At 33.7% G+C, this 22,777-nt stretch overlaps 1 protein-coding gene across 1 annotated transcript; it reads left to right on the plus strand.

Moving 5' to 3' along the window:
- The first annotated feature begins 155 nt into the window (after positions 1 to 155).
- On the plus strand, positions 156 to 20,958 carry LOC128242787 (casein kinase II subunit alpha). Its single transcript, XM_052960115.1, has 12 exons — positions 156 to 660; positions 5,654 to 5,765; positions 6,051 to 6,152; positions 7,570 to 7,620; positions 8,095 to 8,154; positions 8,516 to 8,599; positions 9,273 to 9,383; positions 9,940 to 10,041; positions 12,855 to 12,955; positions 13,439 to 13,587; positions 14,072 to 14,152; positions 17,143 to 20,958. The coding sequence occupies exons 1-12, from the start codon at positions 566 to 568 to the stop codon at positions 17,238 to 17,240; spliced, it is 1,146 nt and encodes a 381-aa protein (XP_052816075.1). The 5' UTR covers positions 156 to 565; the 3' UTR covers positions 17,241 to 20,958.
- Positions 20,959 to 22,777: the final 1,819 nt, after the last annotated feature.

Raw genomic sequence — 22,777 nt, forward strand, 5'->3', positions numbered from 1 at the left:
TGACCTGTTTTAACTGCAAATTGTATGTTTTGTTATTTGAAGTCAATTTAACTTGGTTATCACATGCACATAGGTAATCCATATACCTTTATTACCCGATTTCTGTGCTACCTTTTTGACTGAATCAAATTCCACTAAATCCATGGGAGAAAACTCTTATACAGCCTCGTTCTGTAAGTCGCATCGGAGTCGGCCATTTTGTTACATTTCCAACAACACCGTGGACAAAAACAGATGAAAAATGTGTATTTAAATGTCAAAATACGGACCCATGCCTCGAAACCTAATGTCAGATATTTAAATCTTTGAAATATGGTGTTTAACTAACTAGACTGTCCTTTTGTATGACTTAGCACATGGTGGAAACTGGCGGCACAAAAAGCCGTACAGAGCACGAGAATAGATTAAAAACGTGGCCGCTCTTGTTTCCCGCATTAGTACAACCATTTGTCCACTGTTGAGACAGCCATTATACTTGAGAGTTTGTCCTACATTAGCTGTAAAGTTGTATAGGCCGAGTGCGCACTTGCAGCAACTGCAACGCTGTAATTCTAGTAGTCCGACGATGCCTGCATCCAGTCGAGCAAGAGTTTACGCGGATGTGAACAACCACAGACCACGGGAGTACTGGGATTATGAATCTCATGTAGTAGAGTGGGGGTAAGTTATTAAGTGCATCCACACCTGTTAATCATTTAGTAATGCTGTTCAACAATATTGGAAATGACCTTCCTAAACAACGGAGCATCGGAAGTTTCTTATTTTTAGCCATTCACTCCTTTTGATCTGGAAATGGAACTATGAATCTCTTGTTTTGTAAGCAGAAAAGGCGAAATTGTCAGGTCCACATGTTTAGTCTTGGAATTCAATAATGAACTAATTGCAAATGTCACATTGTGTTTTCTTTGACCACACCCCTTTGTCCTGTAAATTTCAGATTATGCATGTTGACATCTACATGCTAAAGCTGTCATGTGGGATGTTATAGTATAGGAAAATTTAAGCCCAATCTGTAAATCAACAGGGATAAAGAAGTGTTATTTATACTTTTAATTTATTAAAAAAGATCTAATTCAATGGTAAATCAAATGGGGATTTACTTCCTGTAATTCGATGGCATGTCTGAGGCTTCATAAGAAATTTTGTTAAATGTAAATTATAAGTTTTATTTGTAGAATTCTCAAACTTTTTCTACAAATCAACTAACAAAAGCCAAGATAATTTATTGTAAAGCAAAATTGTCTGTTAAGTCAGGGTTCGGATTTAGACTCGCATACTCGCAAAATGCGAGCGACATTTGCAAATCGCAAGTGGCTTTTTCTAGACCACCAAATGTTAAAAGAAAAGTAGAATAAACTATGAACCCCACTCCGCTACGTAGTCTAGTGTAAACAGCCTATAGTTGGCATGTTTACACTACCGTATAGAGAAGACAGTACAGAGTCACGCTCTTGAAAGTTTTCAAAAATAGAACAATTACTGAATAGGCAGAGTTTTATCTCGAATCTTTCTGGGATGCTCCGAATGCTCCCAATACAAAGTGAATACAAATGACGTAAACACCTAGCTCAATCATTGGCTAAATTTAGCCCTTTCGCCCACTCTATGTAAACCCCATCAACCTTTTAATATACTGTATCAGTCCAACTGTCAAATTATTAAATAACTTTGTCAAAAAGTGGCCAGCATCCGATGAGTCATCTGTAACCTCCAAAAAGAATAAGCCATCGACAAGTTCCAGTAGTTGAATCAATCAAGAATGATACTTTTTATGCCCCCGAAGGTGGGCATATTAAAATCGCACTGTCCGTCCGTCCGGCTCTGTAACTTTCCCTTGTATGGACAGATTTTAAATTAACTTGCCACATGTGTTCCACATACCAAGACGCGGGTCGCCTGCAAGACCCGTGTTCCTACCTCTAAAGTCAAGGTCACACTTAGTGTTTATTCACAATGGAGTGCTGCATATAAGGACATAGAGTATAGGTTGTCGTGTCAGGGCTGTAACTTTCCCTTGTATGGACAGATTTTAAAATAACTTGCCAAATGTGTTCCACATACCAAGACGACGTGTCGCTTGCAAAACCCGTGTCCCTACCTCAAAGGTCAAGGTCACACTTAGTGTTTATTCACAATGGAGTGCTGCATATAAGGACATAGAGTATAGGTTGTCGTGTCAGGGCTGTTACTTTCCCTTGTATGGACAGATTTTAAAATCACTTGCTACATGTGTTTCACATACGAAGACGACGTGTCGTGTGCAAGACCCATGTCCCTACCTCTAAGGTGAAAGATGTACTAAGTGTTTATTCTCAAGGGAATTCTGAATATAAGGACATAACAGTGTAGGTTGTCAAGTATGGGTGGTGTTTTTTTATGTTCAGAGGCAATTTAAAATAACTAGCCATATGTATTTGACACGAAAAGGCAAGATCAACTTTTCATGTACTGACCTTGTTCGTAGGTCAATGTCACATTTGGGGGCATTCGTCACATACTGTGACAGCTCTTGTTATATTCATAATATGTCCTGGGTGTAAATATCTACTTTACTTAGATAATATTAAAAGGGAATAAAGCAAATAATAAAATGGCAAGTTGATTTTCATTATGCGAGTTGTCTCATTGTCTCAAAAAGCACTCGCAAAATTTTGCGAGTGCTCTTCAAAGTTAAATTCGAACCCTGTAAGTTATACAATGGTCTTTCAAAGAATGTGTACATTCACACACCCTGTTCAGGGGTTGACACATACTGTTTTACCTAAGGATCCCATAGGGACATCTATATTTCAAATAAATTGTCCCTTGAAATGATGGACTCCTTTAATATTCACTGATATTTCATTGTTATGCCTGTTGTTAAAAGCATACATGTCCTTATTTGTCAGTGATTTTTTGGCGCAATTTACTGCCTTCTAAAGGCTGTTTCCCCTTGCGAAAAACTGTCCATTTTCCCCCCAAAAAATAATTTTTCCCAATTTGATAAATGCAGATAAAAAAAGCAACAAATTTATTGAAATATAAACAGAATCTTGACAAGACTTACTCTCTCACAGCATAATGTATGCATTAAACAGTTGAATGCTTGCCATTTTTATGCCCCCACAAAGTGGCGGCATATAGGGTTGCCCTTGTCCGTACGTACGTCTGTCTGTCTGTACGTACGTACGTATGTCCCGAAGATTGTTTCCGATCTAATTCTTGAAAACCATTGGCCAATCCTCACCAAACTTTAAACACATGTTTGTGACCATAATATCTTGATCAAGTTCGATAGTCATGGAAATCGCTTTAGTCATTTAGGAGGTACGGCCCTTTTTTGCCAAAAATACTTCAAAAATATATGTTTCCAATCTAATTCTTGAAAAGTATGTGTCCAATCCTCACCAAACTTTACATACATGATTGTGACCATAATATCTTGATCAAGTTCGATAGCCATGGAAATCGCTTTTGTCATTTAGGAGTTACGGCCCTTTATTTGCAAAAAAAGACTTGAAAAATACGTCCCGAAGATTGTTTCCGATCTAAATCTTGAAAACTGTTTGTCCAATCCTCACCAAACTTTTAACACATGTTTGTGACCATAATACCTTGATCAAGTTCGATAGCCATGGAAATTGCTTTAATCATTTAGGAGTTAGGGCCCTTTATTTCCCAACAATACTTAAAAAATATCTTATCCGATCTAATTTTTGAAAAGGATTTGCCCTTGTGCAGATTATCCTGAATAATCATTATGGCTTATTTTCTGTGACAAAAAATCGAAGTGGGGGCATCCGTGTCCTATGGACACATTTCTAGTTTAAAACATGTATACTTGCCATTATATTCGTTGTTTTGGCCTGATTTTGTATTTTTCTTAAAGTCGACTTTTTCCCAATTTGCAAGGCACAGGCGATAAAAATAATTCCCAAAAAATCACTGTTTGTAAAGATCTTTTTTAGAGATTTGAACAGTATGACCATAAGATCAATATAACTCGCATTAGTTGTGGCCTTATCTTTTTTTATTTAAAAATTTGTTACAGATAATTAAATTATAATTGTATGATGTCCATCAGTTAACAAATTGTGAAAAACAGGGTTTCCGCCAGGAATTTCATAAGGCATGTCGGAAGGGGAGGGTTTGGGAGGGATGTCCCCACCCGACGTCGATTTATGTTTTTTTTCGTATCCAAAATGGTGCAATTTCCTGCATTTTAAACAAGTTTACAGTTATGTTCCTATGATTTAGAATTACCAACTCAAGTCCGACTAACACCCATTAGTGCGGGTATTATTTATATTGACACCGTTGACGTCACAGCAAAACGTGTAAAGCACGCTGCATGCTGAAACACAAAAGAGCCCGGAGCAAAGCGACTGCACGTGGGTGTATTCGTATTTAAAGTTGCAACAGCTAATATTTTTAAAGCCGGGTCGGCTAAATAATAACTTAAAGGGAATGTAATGAGTATTTTCAGATTTATTTATCTTTTTTCTAAATAAATGAAAAGAACGATAAAATAATCAAAGTTTAATAATAAGCAACACAAAATATAACTTTACACTAAACTAAAAACGGGAACGCAACTCAATTACATACGACAACATAGCATAACCATTGTTTATAATAACACAGATATCTTAGCACGGTTTTCAATTACAATTTAATAACTGGTTAATAAACGGACTCGGGATTAAGAAACAAAATAAAACGACACATGATTTATGTTACCGAAATCAATTAACACTTATTGTTTACTTTGCGTTCATAGATGATTATAGGGATGAAGGTCGCAATTACGACAGTGGTATTTTTCACACATTCCCATTTTGATAAAGAATAGGAGGAGTTTGGTTAATTGCACTGTTGAACCTCACCGACACGCCTTCATGCTGTCGTCGATCCTGAATGGCTTATACAAATGCCGTAATAGTCCCGACACGCCTTCTGGCTGTCAGTCAACCGTTGCAATCGCAGCAAAACTGTGTATTGTCAAAACTGATGATTGTTTTGATAAGGCTTGTCGCTACGCGGATTAAAGCATGTCGGCATAATTAACGCGTTTCGGTAATTAGCCTTGCCAGCGGAAGGCACGTCGGGCCCGACAAGCCATAAAGGGCTGGCGGAAACCCTGGATCTTAAAAGTTCAATCAGTAAGAGGGAACATAACTTCTTTTTTTTGGCCTTAACTATAATGTCAACTATTTACTGTTTCAACAATAAAATGCTTTTGCGCTTCAGTTGTAATGCAAATGAGAATGCATGAACTTCCATTCAAACAGTAAACTTTATGGGTTTAATTTATGTTAAATAATATGTGTCTGGAGTTGATTGAAAAATAATAAATATTCACACTATGTATTGGAACCAAATTTTGAAAGTTTTGGTGTTGCTGTAAAATGTTTCTGTAGGATATATTGTCTTGCATTTATAAGCCTCATAGAAATCAGACAAAATGTCCAACACGCCCTTAAACTGTTTTACTACCATGCAGTGTATTGCAAACGTTTAGCAACCCATGTAGTATTTGACAAAAGTAGATTGTATTGAAAAACTGCAAATGAAACCATTTGTTTTGCTCAAGGTAAATAGTTTTGAACAAGGAAACCAAGTGATCCAAAGCTACATCCATGTTGCAATTTTAGTCCATCTTTTATTTTTTCAGTCAACAAGATGACTACCAAATTGTACGAAAATTAGGCCGTGGAAAGTACAGTGAAGTCTTTGAAGCCATTAACGTAACAAACAATGAAAAGTGTGTCATCAAAATTTTAAAAGTAAGTGTTGTTCATCCAGAAATTGTGCTGTTGAATAAAACATAAGTCTGTTGATATATGGGTATTTTGTGCAATGTTATTTTAATGCTCTTACCAGAATTAAAGAATATTACATCAACTTAAGAGGTACTTTTTAAACCAAATGAGATTGTGTAATATTAGATTTTTTAAATCCATTTTACCGAAGTTAGAATTATGAGCCATTGTGAAGGTTTATCAATGGAGATTTATCCTTTCAATTGGCTGAATTTTTTATTCCTTATTTCTGTTTTATTTCATTTTCAGCCTGTAAAAAAGAAGAAAATCAAAAGAGAAATAAAAATTCTAGAAAATCTGCGAGGCGGAACCAATGTTATAGCATTGTTAGCCATAGTCAAAGACCCGGTGGTGAGTATTCTACTTAAAACAAAAGCCCATAAACAAAATTACTCTTTAGTCAGAGTTTAAAATTGTAAAACCACAGAACAAGGTTTTTCTTGTTTAAAATGTCACTGTCAAATATGACAGGAAAAATGTGAAATACATAAGCGTTTTAGTTGAAGAGTGATTTTAAGGGTGCTGCACCCTGTCGTTTTTGGTAGCACCATTCTGCCCTCATGTTAAAGTGACACTCTTATTCAAAATCAATACATACAAATGTATAACAAACATCAATTTTGACTGATAAACCTTGAACTACTTACTAAATAATGCATTTATGGAAAATATTTATTACTGATAACAACATTGTTAACCTTGTATTTAATAGCAGATAACTCCAAAAATATTAAATGATTGGTGAATGCTAAAAGATTTACTGGGGTCTACTATAGTCTCGCAAGGTTGAAATACAGTGTTTTATGCTCATTTCTTTCAAATTTAACTAGGTATCCTTCATAAGAACCATTGTTTTGGACATTTATTCATCCTTTTTAGAATATCAAAACAATATTATTTAATGTGGTAAATCCTATTTGGGAGTAAGAGTGCATCTTTAAGAATCTGCACCTGTCTGCCTTCATAGAATTAAATTATTCTTAAAGCTGCACTCTAACAGATTGAATGTTTTAACAACTTTTTTGTTTTTTGTAGATTGAATGTTTTAACAACTTTTTGGTTTTTTGTCTTGGAACGAGCCAATTTTTGCGAAAATCATGTAAACCAGTTATATAAGACTGCTGACAAAATATTAGATTGCAGATTTTTATATTTAAGTTAAAAAAAAAAAATATTTTATGCATTTTTCTTAAACCGTTAGTAACGAGAGTGCAGCTTTAAGAGAAAAGAAATATGTATTGTTTTTATTAAAAAAATGAAATATGATTATAATTTCATATAAACTTGTTGAAATTTAATATAACTTCAATTCAAAAAGCATAATTCCAAACATATTGTGTGAAGTTTTAATGTTCAAATTCTTCACAGCCCTACACAACAATGTGCCCTTTTTTGCCCTTGCCACCCTGTCCTGTTCTGTAGCGCCCGGTCCTCTTTAAAACTTGTCTTAAACCTTATACAATACATGTACAGGGCCAAAGTGGGTATACATGTAACTCCGTATTCTGGGATTTGTTTTTCAAGCAACATATCAAAGTAAAAAATCATCCCTCATACAAGCCTCTTTTACAGTTTATAGTTACTAAGTTGACTTTTAGTTTATCATTTTTTTGCTCAATGTTTTGTCCAGTAGATTTCAATGAAATTTTATGAAAAATGTTTCTCAGTCATGTTGATTATCTGTAAGATGTATAAATATTGATATGTTCTTGTGAACCGATACAGTGATACCTATTCATATTGTTTATGAATCATCTTTCTCTTACAGTCAAGAACTCCAGCTTTGGTCTTTGAACATATAAATAACACAGATTTTAAGGTAAGAAAAACACTATTCAATTCAAACTGTAATTGTTGTTACATATTTGATCAATTGAAAAGATATTCTGTGATAACAAATGAGGAAATAAGGAAGCTGTGTTGTAGCCACACGCTTTTTAATGAGATGCTGGTAATTCATCAATTCAATTGACTCATAAAGGGATCATATTCCTTCCATAAATAATAGCACCTGGTCGATAAATCCAAAAGATTACTAAGACCATCTCTGACAAACAATGTCCGCAAGGCAGAGTGATGCTCTCATTGGAATCATGTTAAATTGTTTATCCAAGGCAACATTATGAAATAAATATATAAGTCTGTTGGTCCTTGAATACACCACTTGACATACAAAATATAAATCTTCCCTTTAAATTATATTAAACATACATGTAAGGGATTTACATCATCTACATGTAGTTAATTGTTATTTACGGGAAGTTAATAAATGAATACTTGTTTTCTGTTTCAGCAACTATACCAGACTTTCACAGACTATGATATCAGATTCTATTTGTATGAACTTCTCAAGGCAAGTTTTCTTTGTCATACCCTTTTCCTAGCTTGTCTGATTTTCAAAAAAAAAGTTGTGATGTATATAATTTTTGTCATATGTGACAGCATAATGCAAGTCCTATAACTCTGGTTTAATAATTTGTAGATATGTTTACTTATTTTTGAACTAAGAAAAACAGACAAAAGTTGCTATCAACCTCTGATGCTCATGTTAATAAATAAATATAAAATAATTGTCTACTTCAGTTGTGTAAGCGTTGAACATTATATCTCGAAATTAATTGTAAAAACATGTTTAGTGCATTAGTACGGAAAAAAGCTGGAAAAACATACTGTGTAGTGTAACCTGTTTTTAATTGGTTGTTGTTCTTCTACAGGCTCTAGACTACTGTCACAGTATGGGGATCATGCACCGAGATGTGAAACCCCATAACGTCATGATAGACCATGAAAACAGAAAGGTATGACACAAACAATTGGCAAATTAACAGCTTATACTTTTGTCTATTTACAACAATACCATTGTTGATTTACATCTAAAACTGTTGTCTTTTTTTCCAACAAAATCATAGTTGATTAACAGCTTAAATTATTGTCAATTTACAGGTTGTCTTTTTTAATAAAACCATAGATTGATAATCGGCAGATTGATAATCGGCTAAAACAATTAACAAGTATTTAAACAAAACCACTGCAGCCATTTGTATGTAACTGGCTACATCTTTGGTTTGGTTTTATTGATTCACCAATATTGATCCAATAACTACTCCAAGCCAATCATTATTTAAATGTGTAAACTAGACTTAAGATAACCTGCGGACATCTGCAAGATTTATACAATTGGCTGCTGTGATTATTACTGACTAAACCAATTTGAACTGTCCAATGAAAATCATAGTTAAGTTGACTAAAAATGTCGTAATTTTTTTACAAACCTTCAAAGCAGTTCTGATAATCTCAAAGAAACATTGTTGATTATTGACTAAAGCTGTAGATAAAAGGAATGTCGCTAACTAACAAAAGGTGTACTTTATTGCGTGTGAACACCTACATTTTGTTAATGACTGATATAAAGCATTGTAATTAAATGTAAATTTACAGAGATGTGCACATTTATTATGGGTTACATTCCAGTTACGTCTGATAGATTGGGGGTTGGCAGAGTTCTATCATCCAGCCATGGAGTACAACGTTCGAGTCGCCTCGCGCTACTTCAAGGGCCCAGAACTCCTACTAGACTATCAGGTATGATATTTTGCACGCAGTACATATATATAGATAGGCAAAGCTGAGGCTAAATCTGGCATATTTCTACCGCAAGCAAATGAAATGTTTTTAATTTGGGCTTTTTCCTTGGCATAAACAAAACATTAACTAAGATTTAACATTAACATCTGCTTCAAATAAAGAATGGCCATGTGTTGGAGCATTTTGGTATCTCGAGAATGCCCATGTGAGTTTATGACTGAGAACAGTTACCATACTGTGCTTAAGGAGTCTACATGGTGGAGAATATTCCGCTAATTTGTGGATTTTCATGATTGTTTTGTCCTATTGGCAAAGAAATAATATTCTTAATTTTAACTAGTACAAATATGCTTAAATGCAATCTTATGCTGACTCTAACCCATCGCTTAATGCTTTCAGTCATACTCTACCCTGATTCAAGGCTACCAGTGTTTTTTCCTTGGGTAAGGGGACATATTTTGAGGGGATGGGGCGGGGGGTTAAAGCAGGGATTAAGAGGTGTGAGGCCTATATCTCTAAGAATCTTAATATTTGAATGTACTGTTTGTTACAGATGTATGACTACTCCTTGGATATGTGGAGTCTAGGATGCATGTTTGCTAGTATGATCTTCAGAAAAGAGCCCTTCTTCCACGGCCATGACAACTATGATCAGGTCAGCATTTACTCAGGGTTCGCACAGACTTGAAAAGTGCTTGAATTTTGGGCTGCTAGATGTTTGTAGTAAGAAAGACAGAAAGTAGAAACTTTACATAAATAGTTTGATTTAGTTTGGGTCTCGCTTAAATAAAGAGAATTTACGTCAGTGTATCGGTACGGATAGTGTACGGGGTTTTGCCTGCGTTGCTATTTTCACAATATAAAATATTATTAGGGATGGAAACCGGATACCAAATCGTTATCCGGATATTCGTATCAAGTATTTGAATACTATCCGGATACTCGTATCAAATTGTTGTCATAATAAGTAAATTTCCAATTATATGTTACCCAGCTTCTGTTATTTGACATAATTGTCAACTTCATTTATAATTTGTCATATGGCAATTTCACTTTTTCATTCATTCTTTCTCAGTCTTAATAATTTATAATGTTACAATCAAAGCTAAACAACTCATTTTACGTCATAAAGCTCATGATGAATACCACATAAACACCTTGCGAATTTGATAATCACTTCGGCCGAGGTGGTTGCTTGGTTACTGCCACGTGCTTTCGAGTTTGTTATTTAACAGCAAGTTTCATGTTAAATGACGCTTTGATTATTTGATAGTCGATTGTAATTTTATTTCATTACATTGTTTGATTTAATGCAATAACTACTATTTATACTGTTTGATTTAATGCAATAACTACAATTTATACGGTGTTTTGTAATGAAGGATATAATTGCGGAAAAGATAAAAAGACAAAAAGACGATCTGATTTTTCTTTATTTACATGAATGTACTTTTTTTATTTATCAATAAACTAAACATGTTTACATATCGTATGAAAAATAAAATAAAACGTGAATAAATACTAAATAGGAAATAAATCATTTATATATTTTGTGAAATACTTCCAAACACTTGAAGTCAATGTTGGAGGCATATTTCCGTAGTCGTGATACAGGAATAACGATTAATAATTCAAAACACAATTACAAGATGCAAAATGATGGAAATTTGATTGAGAAAATGAAAAGTTAAACAAATTTGTTTTTGTATTTTTTCTTCAGATAGCAATAATTTCGCCATCCATATTCATCAAAAATACGATTGGTCATTAATAGCTTTGATTGCACGACCCTTATCTTGTGATTGGACGATCAATTCCTACGGATTAATGATCAATCCGTTTAATATCAACTAGTGCCAATTAGTGTGAATTAAGCACATCTGAGATCATAAAACAACACTTGTCATTGTAAACAAGGTCAAAGAACTTCACAGGGTGCTGCACAAGGACACAATATCACGCCTTGTGCAAACACCCAATTAGCAGACGATTTGTGACACATACCCGCTTCGCAACAGACACTGTTGATCACCTAAAATATTTCATCTGAAAAGTTTTATAACAATTGCTATGTCTCTGCAAAGCTATTTCATTGAAATTTTAATTCTGAACGAATATTCGAATACCCATTTTGGTATCCGAATACTTGCGGGATATCCGGAGACTCGGATATTCGCTTCCATCCCTAAATATTATACAAAACCGTTTCCGTTTTGGTTTCCAAGATGGCGTGCGTCTTCGATAAGAAATGGTTTATTTCATACCCTTGGTTGGTAGATCAGGACAACAAGCATAAGGCAATGTGCAAACTTTGCTCCAAAGTCATTTATATAAGTTTTATGGGCGAGTCTGCGATCAAAAGCCACGCGAAATCAGACATACACAAACGGAATATGTTGCCGTCAACTTGTATGCTGGACATGTTTACCACTAAGAAAAGTGATAGTTCTACTGGTTCTACAAACATTTTTCCCTCTATACCACCACCACCGCCAACACAGCAATTGACCAATAACAATAATAATAATTTGAAAAGCTATTTGAACAAAAACACCGTATTGAAAAGCGAGATTTTGTGGACATTGCAAACAGTTGTGACTCATTGCAGCTACAAATCTAATGAAAATGTAAGTGAGAAAAAAAGAACACTGAAATTCAGTTAGGCAAGAGGAAAAATATATTGGAGGAAATTGAAAAAATAAAGAAGAAAAAAGTGACAATTGCAAATGACATAGATCATTTGGAAAAAAATGCTGATTGTCTGTTTGAAAAAGCTGAAAATACAGGCAACTTAAAGTTGTCAACGGAAGCGAATTGTGATAGAAGAGCAAAAGAAAAAAGACAATTAGAGATAGCCTTTCTGTAGAAATGAATGAAAAGTTGAAGCAATTATAGACAATTTGGGTGAAATTGTATGTTCTAAAACATTGAAATAAAAGTGGAAATTTTATATTTTGTTCCAAAGCTTTATTTTGTTCCAAAACTTTTAAACATTTGTCGTTTATGTAACTGATAACGAGTAAAGATAGTCCTTGAAAATCAATTATTAGTCCTTGAAAACTCCTTGAATTTTAAGCCTGACTTGCTGTATGAACCCTGTTACTGTAGCTAAACCTTGTATTTTACTTAATACAAGTATACTTTGTCAAATTTATATGATAATAAGACTTCCCAAATTTGAATATTTTTTTTATCAGAATTTGGCTGAGAGCATGTGAAATTAAAAATACTAATATGCTACATTTCAAACATTTCGCCAAAAAGACATAAATATCTCAAATTATGCTGGATTTGTCTGACAAGCAGGAAAAGAGATGAACATTTTACTTGGGAACCCTGAATTACATCAGACTAGCATGAAAAGACGTGAACATTTTATTTAAAACCCAAATTACATAGGATAGTATCATACATACAACTCGCTTATGTATTACATGAAATCACCGTCATTCACTGTATACTTTTCAGTTGGTGCGAATAGCAAAGGTCCTAGGAACAGATGATCTATATGCATACATAGAAAAATATCAAATAGAGCTTGACCCTAGGTTCAATGATATTCTGGGCAGGTAAGCATGGTGTGGTGAATTTGTGTTTTTTTGAAAGTTGTACGTTTGAGCTGTTCGGAGAACGTAATCCCTCTATTGATTTAGTATAATTATAAATATGGGTTGTGTGTGTTCAGTTGAGAACGACTGTAAAGTTAATAATAGGGCATTGTTTTTTAAAAAACCTCTGCAGCCAATCAGCACCCATACTGGCATAATTCTAATATGAAATATTGCCCAATATTAATGTGTGGATAAATTGTTGGGCTATCATAGCATCATAATGTCTGACTTTCTTCCCTGAGTTTTAATGATAAGTAATTGTTTGTGCATTACACATTTGACAATTATTTTCCTGCAGTATCTATCTTTCCATTGGGATTAATAATTTTACATAGATTGCTTTAAGTTTTTTTTCTGTTCTGTTTCTATTTCTGATAAACATTAGGCATTCAGAAACACTGGTAATTTAGTAGCAAACAAATGTGTTATTTATGTTTGTAGGCACTCACGAAAGCGCTGGGAAAGGTTTGTGCACAGCGAGAACCAGCACCTGGTGAGCCCAGAAGCTCTAGATTACCTGGACAAGCTGCTACGTTACGACCATCAGGAGAGACTCACTGCTCGAGAGGCCATGGAACACCCTTACTTCTGTATGTGAAACCTCTTTGGCCAGGTTTATTTACTCATCAGTGAAAGGGTCTCAGGACATTCATTTTACAATTCTACAGGCACTATTGTCTGTCTTGCAAGGGGAAGAACAGTATTAAATACCGTCCAACTCGCAAAGGGCAAGTTTTGTACAGAAATGACGGCCAGTGTTTTGAGAGAAAATGAGGGGTTCAAGATATATATACAAAAAGCCAGACAAGAAATAGGCCGTTAATTTGCATATGACTGACCAAAATATCCTAATTATGAAATCCACAATTATGTATAAAGGATTCGGGTCCAAGACAGGACTAAGGGTCTTAGACCCCTTTTAAAATTGTTTCCAGAGTCATTTGTATCCAAATCAAGGTTCTTATTATATTTAATGTATTGGTCCTGAAAAAATCAAATTGAAGAAAACTACAGCACTTTAAAGCTTGCAAGTCTATTACATGAATCTGAAAAGTTGTCTTTTCTCCTTTTCAGACCCTATAGTGAAGGAACAAGGCCGAATGTCGTCCATGTCTGGTCACAATTCCCCGTCCCCTGTGCCGGCAACTGGCGGAGGTACGACCAACTCCAAACGCTAGACACATGCCCACACATATCACACGCTGACACACAACTCATGTACACCTGCATGTACACATTTACACACGAACACGGACCAACACACACCCTTATTATTGAGTTCTAATTGAAAGACCATAAAAATATCAAGGATGACAGTACACATTATTCTTTTAATGTTTGTGCATTTAGTTTAGTTGTTACAGTCTATGTTGGCACTTCTACCAATAGCCGCAATAGCTTTTGGCAACTGAATTATTTTTTTTTAACTATGAAAAATGTTGTCTTTTTCATATTTTCATAGAAAATAAATTAAAAATCACAATGTAATGCTGATTTTGGTTTGAACTGCCATCATAGACAGTTCTGTGATAATGTTCCTATTTCCTTGGAAAGACTCAGATATTTAGACCCTGAAAATGAAGTCTGATTAGTAGCATGATTTGAAGTGAATGTCTCAGAACATTATTAAATATCAGATGTTAACAAACCCTTTTTGGTGCTGATAAAACATTAGGAAATAAAATGGGCCGATTGTTCGGAACTTTGTTGAAATTAACAACACTGTTGATATCGTTGTTGTTATCATTCAAATCATTTTGCTGTAAGTTTCGTGGACACAATTGTGATTTGCAATAATTTTTACCTATCTTAAGATATCAGGTTTCAGATGTGCTTATCAGGTTTCAGATGTGCTTGTTTTATTTAAATTTTATTTAAACATATTTCATTTAATTTTAATAGTTGACAACAATGTCATTAACATGTTTGTTAACTTTAAAAAAGTTCCAAACAAACTCGGCCTTATGAAATCCCTGTGCTGGTTACAGAATGGCCATTAAATGTTTGGCCTTTCATTGATTTATAAATACATTTTAGAAAAAAAATGGTAAATAAAGTTCAGACAGTTGCCAGCTTTTCACCAAATTGAGCTTTTTTCGTCTCTGCTAACACATGCATGGTTAATACTGCATTATGGAAAATATTAACAATAATGACTTTCCCATACTTTGATTCCTATGACTAAATAACATTCCATACCTCAACTGTTTGATAACAATTTCAAAAACCATGCTTTAAATACAAACTTTTCCTTAGAGCTATCTTAAAAAAAAATATGACAGCATTGATTTAGTATGTGATTGTCTTTAAGATGGCCGATCAGAAAAAAACAACACTGGTTTAACATATTCTTTTTAAAAGACATGGTTGTTGTTATCACAAACACACACTTTCTCAAAATGCAGTGTTCTTCCTTCGCTACAACTGGGCTTCCAAATACTGCCTTCAACTTAAAGATAGATTATACAATCTTTTGCAGTCATGATTATTATACAAATGTTTCAATGAAAATATTTACCTGTTGAATGAAGAAAAATTGACTGGGTATTGTAATAGCCTTTGTATGGCTCAAATTATGTCCCTTGTTTGAGTGATAAAAACAACAGGCACGGTGTTTACTCCGCGGCACTCTTGTAAAAAGATTGTATAGTCTTACTTTAATTTCAAAAGATTGTATACTTTCCCTTTAATTTTCTATTATTGTGTAATCTTCCCTTTATTAAACCTCCTGGATTCCGATACCCAAAGCCTGGTCACAAACAACTATTAATGTTTCTTCTAATACTCTCATTTGCAAAGTTTAAGTTGTTTGAAGGTATCATGAACTTTACAACTCAACTATGTATATGCTGCATAAATTATCTGACTAGGAGTCACATAATAGTGCATTTAGAGAATTGTATTTCTCCAAAAATCATAGCTGCATTCTTACATTCTTTTAAATAGCTTTCTTTCACATAGCTCAGTGCTTCTTCTGTTTAAGATCGAAAGCTAGAATTTTATATAGAGTTACAAGGAAATCTGTAAAAAACAATGACTAAATATTGAAATATAGTTGTCTGTGACCAGATGTACAAGTGTTAACTGCTCAGCATATCACTGGGTTACTTGCTTATTGTGTTGTTTTTGTATACTTGTTGTAAACACATCGTATCAACAGTTTGCCGTGTGTAACAATGTCCCAGTCATTTCTGTTGGATATTGATATGTGTTTCACATATCGGATTTCATTTATTGATTGTTGAAGCATTGAATGAATAACAATCGGTACATATAAATTGTATAATAATATTTATTATACATATTCTAATTATTCTGATTGATCTTTGAAATGGGGCTTTGCTGGTTTGCCTAACTTCCTGGGGTCATATTTACAAGTCATGAATGCATATTATAAGTTGTAACCCATTGAGAGTGAGCAAGTTCAGCTGATTTACTCTCTGTAGCTCCGGTAATAGATATGCATACATTCCAGAACTTACAATATAATAGATCTCCTAGACACTAAATCTCTACTAGTATCAAACCATCACAACAGTGATTACTTAAGTTGACCTCATTCATGACATTAGGGTTGACAAGTAATAATAGTAAGTCAGGTGATCTTGCTCAGTGTGTACTATAAGTATCTTTCTCATATATGCGGGGCCATCAAAATATCCAACACAGGAGCATGTGCGTAAGATGGTAACGAGGCATGCTGAGTTACTGTCCAGGCAGTGTGCCCCAGTGTCAGATTTTTTGATCCGTCCCGCATTCATGTAAAAGTTACTTTTCTTGCATACCTGAAACGTTAATTCTGTTTGTATACATTCCACCAAGTAGCGCGTGCCTAGTTGTTTTCATCATTGTCATTGTGCAAAGTAATTTAAAGTCACTCTCAAATACTTCCTGAGAAACATCGCCATTGTAAGGTTTTACCATCTTTATGTTGTAATATTATTTTTAAATATATCTTATTTTGATTGCCCTTTTAAAATACCGCAGTTTGATTCATAAATTATAAGCTTTCGAATCGCACATGTTTGGCATACGAGTTGTCGAGGGTGATGAAGAGATTTCCGCATAAATATGGAAATGTATGTATGTTATGCAAGAATGGCTTTGCTCACTGTATATTTTCTTTTTTCTCTCCGCCATTCCAGGCAATCTGGGCAACTCGGTCCCCGTTTCCAGTTCTCCAGTCCTCACAGCGAGCATGTCACCTCTGCCAAATAGTGCGACTGCAACTGCCCAGTCGTAATGGCCGAACATCGGCATTTTCTCAAGCCTCCCCTCTCTAACAGTCACCCTTCCATGGAAACACACAGCTTTTCAAAGCCTTCTGTCTGCTGCATAGCAACTCCATAGCAACTCAACTCCTTGGCAACTGTTCCCATTTTCTATGGCAACATAAGTCTCAGAAACTGGGTCGTTTGTGTTGAACTTTATTATTAATACCATCCAGGGATTTCCATGGAAACTGTGATTTATTATTGAAGTAATTCAGATCGTACTGTATAGCGGAAAGTATTTCCGAGGATCTAACTTTTCTCACATTTGCACTTTTCTTTAATTTGCAAAAAAATACAAATCTGTGAGTCGTCAATGTAAGTAGGCTTACATATTTTGTGAGAATTTTCAGTAAGTGTATTTAAAACATTGTCTGATTGTGCATTGTAGAAAAAATCATATATTTGAACCTCCTAAAGTTCAAGCGCTATACAGTATTTGATTATGTTGATCACAACACATGGTTATATTTGATGTAATTATTGTGAAATACGTGTATGTGTATTTTCTGTTCAATATTCATTAATTTCATCAAAAAGCAATTTCAGATTAAATGTAATTCAGTTCACTTCTGTGTTGAAAATGCATTTTTTTGTTAATTGCTATTATTAATCATGTACAAACTATTATACCCATTAAATGTTAAACTTCATAATTAAGAAAACATTAATTTTGACAGTTATCGAAATTAGACTTTTGGATGAACAAGCCTGAATTCTAATACTATTGCTTGGTATCAAATATTTTAATAAGCTCTGCTATATAAAATTCTAAATTTGAGCAAGCCCAGAAAATATTTTACCAGTGCAGGGTTTGCAGGCTTGTGTTAATTTCGACCACTGTTTTGAAGCAGCCTGTTGGCGATTTTAGTTCAAATAAATAATAGCTTTGGTTGTTGTTTTCATCATGAAAATTCATTATATTTAGAGTTATAATCCAGTGTAAACACTTAATGTATTTTCAATCAAAAGAATATTCTTGATTCATGCAATTATGTTTTTAGCAGGTAGCGTTTTGATTGACATTTAGTTTTGTTTTCAAGCTTTTAAATGTTACTAAATAATGAGCAATCATATTGTCTAACACATGATTTGAGTTTTAGTTTAGTTTCTCTTAATAATAATAATAATTCTTGGTGTATACTGAATTATTTATTAATGCACTGTATGCAGCTTGTGGAAGCAGAAACACATGTATATATATTTGGTTCATCATAAAATATTTCTTTAAAATCTCTAAATTATTTCTTTAAAAAACATACCTTGTGAAAATTGAATAAATATAAAAGAATATAAGTGAAATGATTTTTAAATGTTTAAACAAAGAATACTTGACAAAAAATAATGAACTTCATAAAAATACTGTGAGACCTAATTGTATCAAATTTTTGTTTTATTCAGGATATTCATACATACGGCATCACACATGTATTACAACACTCCACACATGATCATTTCGGTATAACTTTGTATTTAACTTAAGTTGTGAGATTTGAGACTTGTGTACATACTCAGTTTGGGTAAATCATTTCAGTTGTAGACAATGATTACTTTCATATGCATGGAACTATTTTTTTCACGTATGTATATTGAAGTAACAAGCTCAGTATGTATTTCTGTTTATTTTTTTATGTGAATAAATGTCACACATGCATAATTGTAACGTGCCCATCTCATATGTACAGATGTTGTTCAGAACCTATGGCATTACTATCTTTACAAACGTTTGAACATTAGCGCAGATAATCACGCAGTAATAATGATGATTATAATATTGAGGTGGCACAGCTGTGCGTTGAAATCTACATTTACTTTTAATCAAAGTTTGACATGAAGAAAACAAGCCTTACTGTTGTGCAACTTGGCTGGTAATTTTATTGGGGCATTGGCGATAATGTTTAATTTTATACCTGGTGACCCCATATAATGTTGGTATCATTTGATATGGTACAGCTTGATAATTACTTATATGTTAAATAAATGATGGAATATACAATATAGATAAATTTATTGCAGTTCATATATATCTTCCTAGGCCAAATAAAGCATTTTTTTTAAATTTCGTCCCAGAAGGCAAATGACAGGCTTATTAAAAAAACTTCATTCCCACCAAATTCCCCAAACAAATGACTACAGTGTGTAGCGTTAGTTGTATTTTTCAATTTGATTTTTGATTTCATTTTATCTTGAATGGACTTTTCTTATCTACAATTTTCACAATCATATACAGAATACCTTCATGATTTGTGATTAGTCTCCTATATTTGCTGATGATTTCATGTGCTGTACGGTATTGGGTTATTTGCATCTCTCACTTTCCACAAGCACTTATGGAAATAGCTTTTGAGGGATCCCATAAAACTCTTTACTGCTCTTGACTGAGTTACCCTGTACTGTCTCCCCAGTTAGATGGGCCTTTGACCTGCTTATCCACATCATCGTCTGTGATTGATATATTCTCCTCTATCGTCTTATCATAAGATGACCCTTGGTTTACTGACAAGTCTGGCAACATTGCACTTACCCAACTTTGTATTGTCCTCGGTGATTGATATTTGTTTCTGTACCGGATGCCCCTTGGATCACTGACGAGCCCTGAAACGTTGTACTTACTTATATACCAGTGTATTTTCGTCATATTTGTCATACATCTGCTGTTGTTAGCTCTTAACTCCCTTCAGGTCAAGAGAAACTGTTTTATAATTATATCCTTCATATTATTATTATTCCACTAGGCCCTCCTATATATCAAATATATATATTCCTTGTGTACACATAAAACCCTTTCAAATGATGCCATAACAGTATGAGGTCACCAGACGTCCATAATTGTTTAATATACCTTAAGGTTATTAGCGCAATTGCTATTGTGGATGTTTTTGTATTATGTCTCATTATGGGTTCTAGATTTCATCAGAGTTGTATTTTATACTGTATGCAGTGGAAAATAATTGTGTTTGTAACATACCTTTATTAACACAATCTACATTTCCTAGTCTTATAATTCATTCTAAATAATTTTTACAATTATACTGTTATGTTATGCTCATTTTTACCTGGACTCAAGTACTGTTCTGAATTGTGATGCCACAGTGAAAATAAATAGAAATTATGCAAAAAAACTTTGAGCATAAGTTCTCAAATTAGAATCAACTTAACTTCTGTGTTCATTTTGATAATGTACAATTATTTTGTAGTTGTAATCATTTGTTTGCAGGCATTCAGTTTAAGTTTAAGTATGTGAATGGAATTAACCAGAGAAAGAAAATCTTTAATTCTATATTTAGAAAAAAGTGTTTAGATGAAAGAACTTCTTGAAATGTATATTAATTAGAACAGGGTGAGGTCAGAGGTCAAAAGAACGCCGCTAAGGTCAAGGGCATTGATGGAAAGGAAGTGTACCGAGTTACTCATTATTGTACGGACGGTACAACGTATTGTAGTAGTTAAATATATGTGTACATTGAGACGCTAGATATAAAAACATTGTGAATGCATTTTCTGATATTTATAATATTTCAAAACGGTGTGAAATGGAAGTTGGTCTGAAATGGAAGTCGTGTGTTACCAAGGGTAGTGATATTTGATTAATTGTACATTTTTCATACCATGTTTTGTATTGACGTCAATGTATTTGTAAAAGGATAGGAAACTTACGAAAGAGTTATTAAAGAACAATAGTGAAATGAATGGGGCCTTGTTGTTTTTGATTGAATATGTGACCAGACAAAAGCATGACAACAAACTGATGGAAACAGCCGGCAAAATGTTAAATGCTGTGAGAAATAGAAAACATGTATGTCAATATATTTATTGCATTTGGCCCCTTAACATCCGAAGGTCGAGGGCTCTCGGAATACATACAAACGATATCCAAAAAGGGCAAATCAAGTAGTTCACAAGGCAGTGTGTAAACTAATAGATGGTGCCAAATTACTCGGAACAGTAAAACTAGCAGAACCATGTTGAAGCTAGTATGGTCAAAGCCACTTGGCCATGTAGTAATCTTTGCGGAGCAATTTTTAGACTCCTATAAACAAAGTTGTCCTGGAACTGGAAAAATGCTTAAACTAATAAGATCAAAGTCAGTTGTTTTATATGTGATTAAACCAAAACGATCATAGTATGTTTTTCTTGAAAGTTTGAATTGATGGTAGCAATTTGTTCTTAATTGTTCAAAATAATCAAAGTATGTTGTTCTTGAAATTAAAATTAATCATAGCAATTTGTTCTTGAAGTTAAGTTTGCAGGTCATTGGTTTAACTTGTAAAATCGAAGCATTATTAAGTAAAGTTTACAAAGTAATTTACAAAACGGTCCAAACGTAGAATTTTTTTCTTAATTTAAAGTTTGCAAAGAAACGGATGAGATTGTAGTAAGTAATCTTTGCGGCCCCTAGTTGAACCAATTTTTGTTCAAATTAAGTTTGCAAATCATTGTTAGAACTTAGAATATCTTAGCATCTTATGTCAAGTTTGCAAAACAAGATCCATGCAAATTACTCGTAAAATAGTCTTGCATAGTAGCGCTTACACGAAGATCAATGTAAATAACTCGTAAAAAATCTTTGCCAATCTATGGTAACACTAATATCAGTGCAAATTCCTCCTAAAATAACTTAGCAAAACAATGTTAACAAAGGAGATCGATTCAAATTATTCGTAAAATAACATTTGTAAATAATTATCTACACTTGTTTAAGATCAATGCAAATCGCTCCTGGAATAATCTTTGCAAAGCAATGTTTTAACACTAAGATTGATTTAAATTACTCGTAAAATAATGTTTGCAAAGCAAGTTTTACACTTAGACGATCAGTGCAATTAAGTCGTAAAATAATTAATACATAGCAATTTTTGCACTTAGCTCATCAATGCAAATCACTCGAAAAAAATGTTTCCAAAGCAATGTTAAAATAGGGAGATCAATGCAAATTACTCATAAAATAGCATTTAAAAGGCAATGTTTACACTCAGAAGAACAATGCAATGTAATCATAACCAAGCATCTGCAATGCAATGCAAATTACTCTTAAAATTACGTTTCCAAAGCAATGTTTACACTAAAAGGATCCATGCAGAATTCTCGTTAAATAGCATTGAAAAACAATGTTCACATTAAGAAGATAAATGCAAAAAAAATATTTCCAAAGAAATGTTTACACTAAGCGTCTCAATCCAAATCATTCGTAAAGTAGTGTTTACACTCAGGAGATAAGTACAAAAATACTCTTAAAATAATGTTTGCAAAGCCGTTTTTACACTAACAAGATCAATACAAATCATTCATTAAATAATGTATGCAAAGCGATACTTACGCTAAGAAGATCAATGCAGATTACTCGTCAAATAATATTCCCATAGCAATGTTTACACTAAGAAGTTCAATGCAAATTACTCGTAAAAGAACATTTGCTAAGAACTGTTTGCACTTAGAATGTGAATGCAAATCACTCGTAAAATAATGTTTGGAAAGTAGTGTTTATACAAAGAAGGTAAATGCATATTAT

Source organism: Mya arenaria, chromosome 8 (genome assembly GCF_026914265.1).
Source record: "Mya arenaria isolate MELC-2E11 chromosome 8, ASM2691426v1".
Classification (NCBI taxonomy): domain Eukaryota; kingdom Metazoa; phylum Mollusca; class Bivalvia; order Myida; family Myidae; genus Mya; species Mya arenaria.

Bases quoted from the DNA above. Each gene is read 5' to 3' on its own strand.
- LOC128242787 (XM_052960115.1), top strand. From the start codon at position 566: ATGCCTGCATCCAGTCGAGCAAGAGTTTACGCGGATGTGAACAACCAC. The intron at 5,766-6,050 runs GTAAGTGTTGTT...TTTCATTTTCAG, and splicing joins GTGTCATCAAAATTTTAAAA to CCTGTAAAAAAGAAGAAAAT. The intron at 13,588-14,071 runs GTATGTGAAACC...TCTCCTTTTCAG, and splicing joins CATGGAACACCCTTACTTCT to ACCCTATAGTGAAGGAACAA.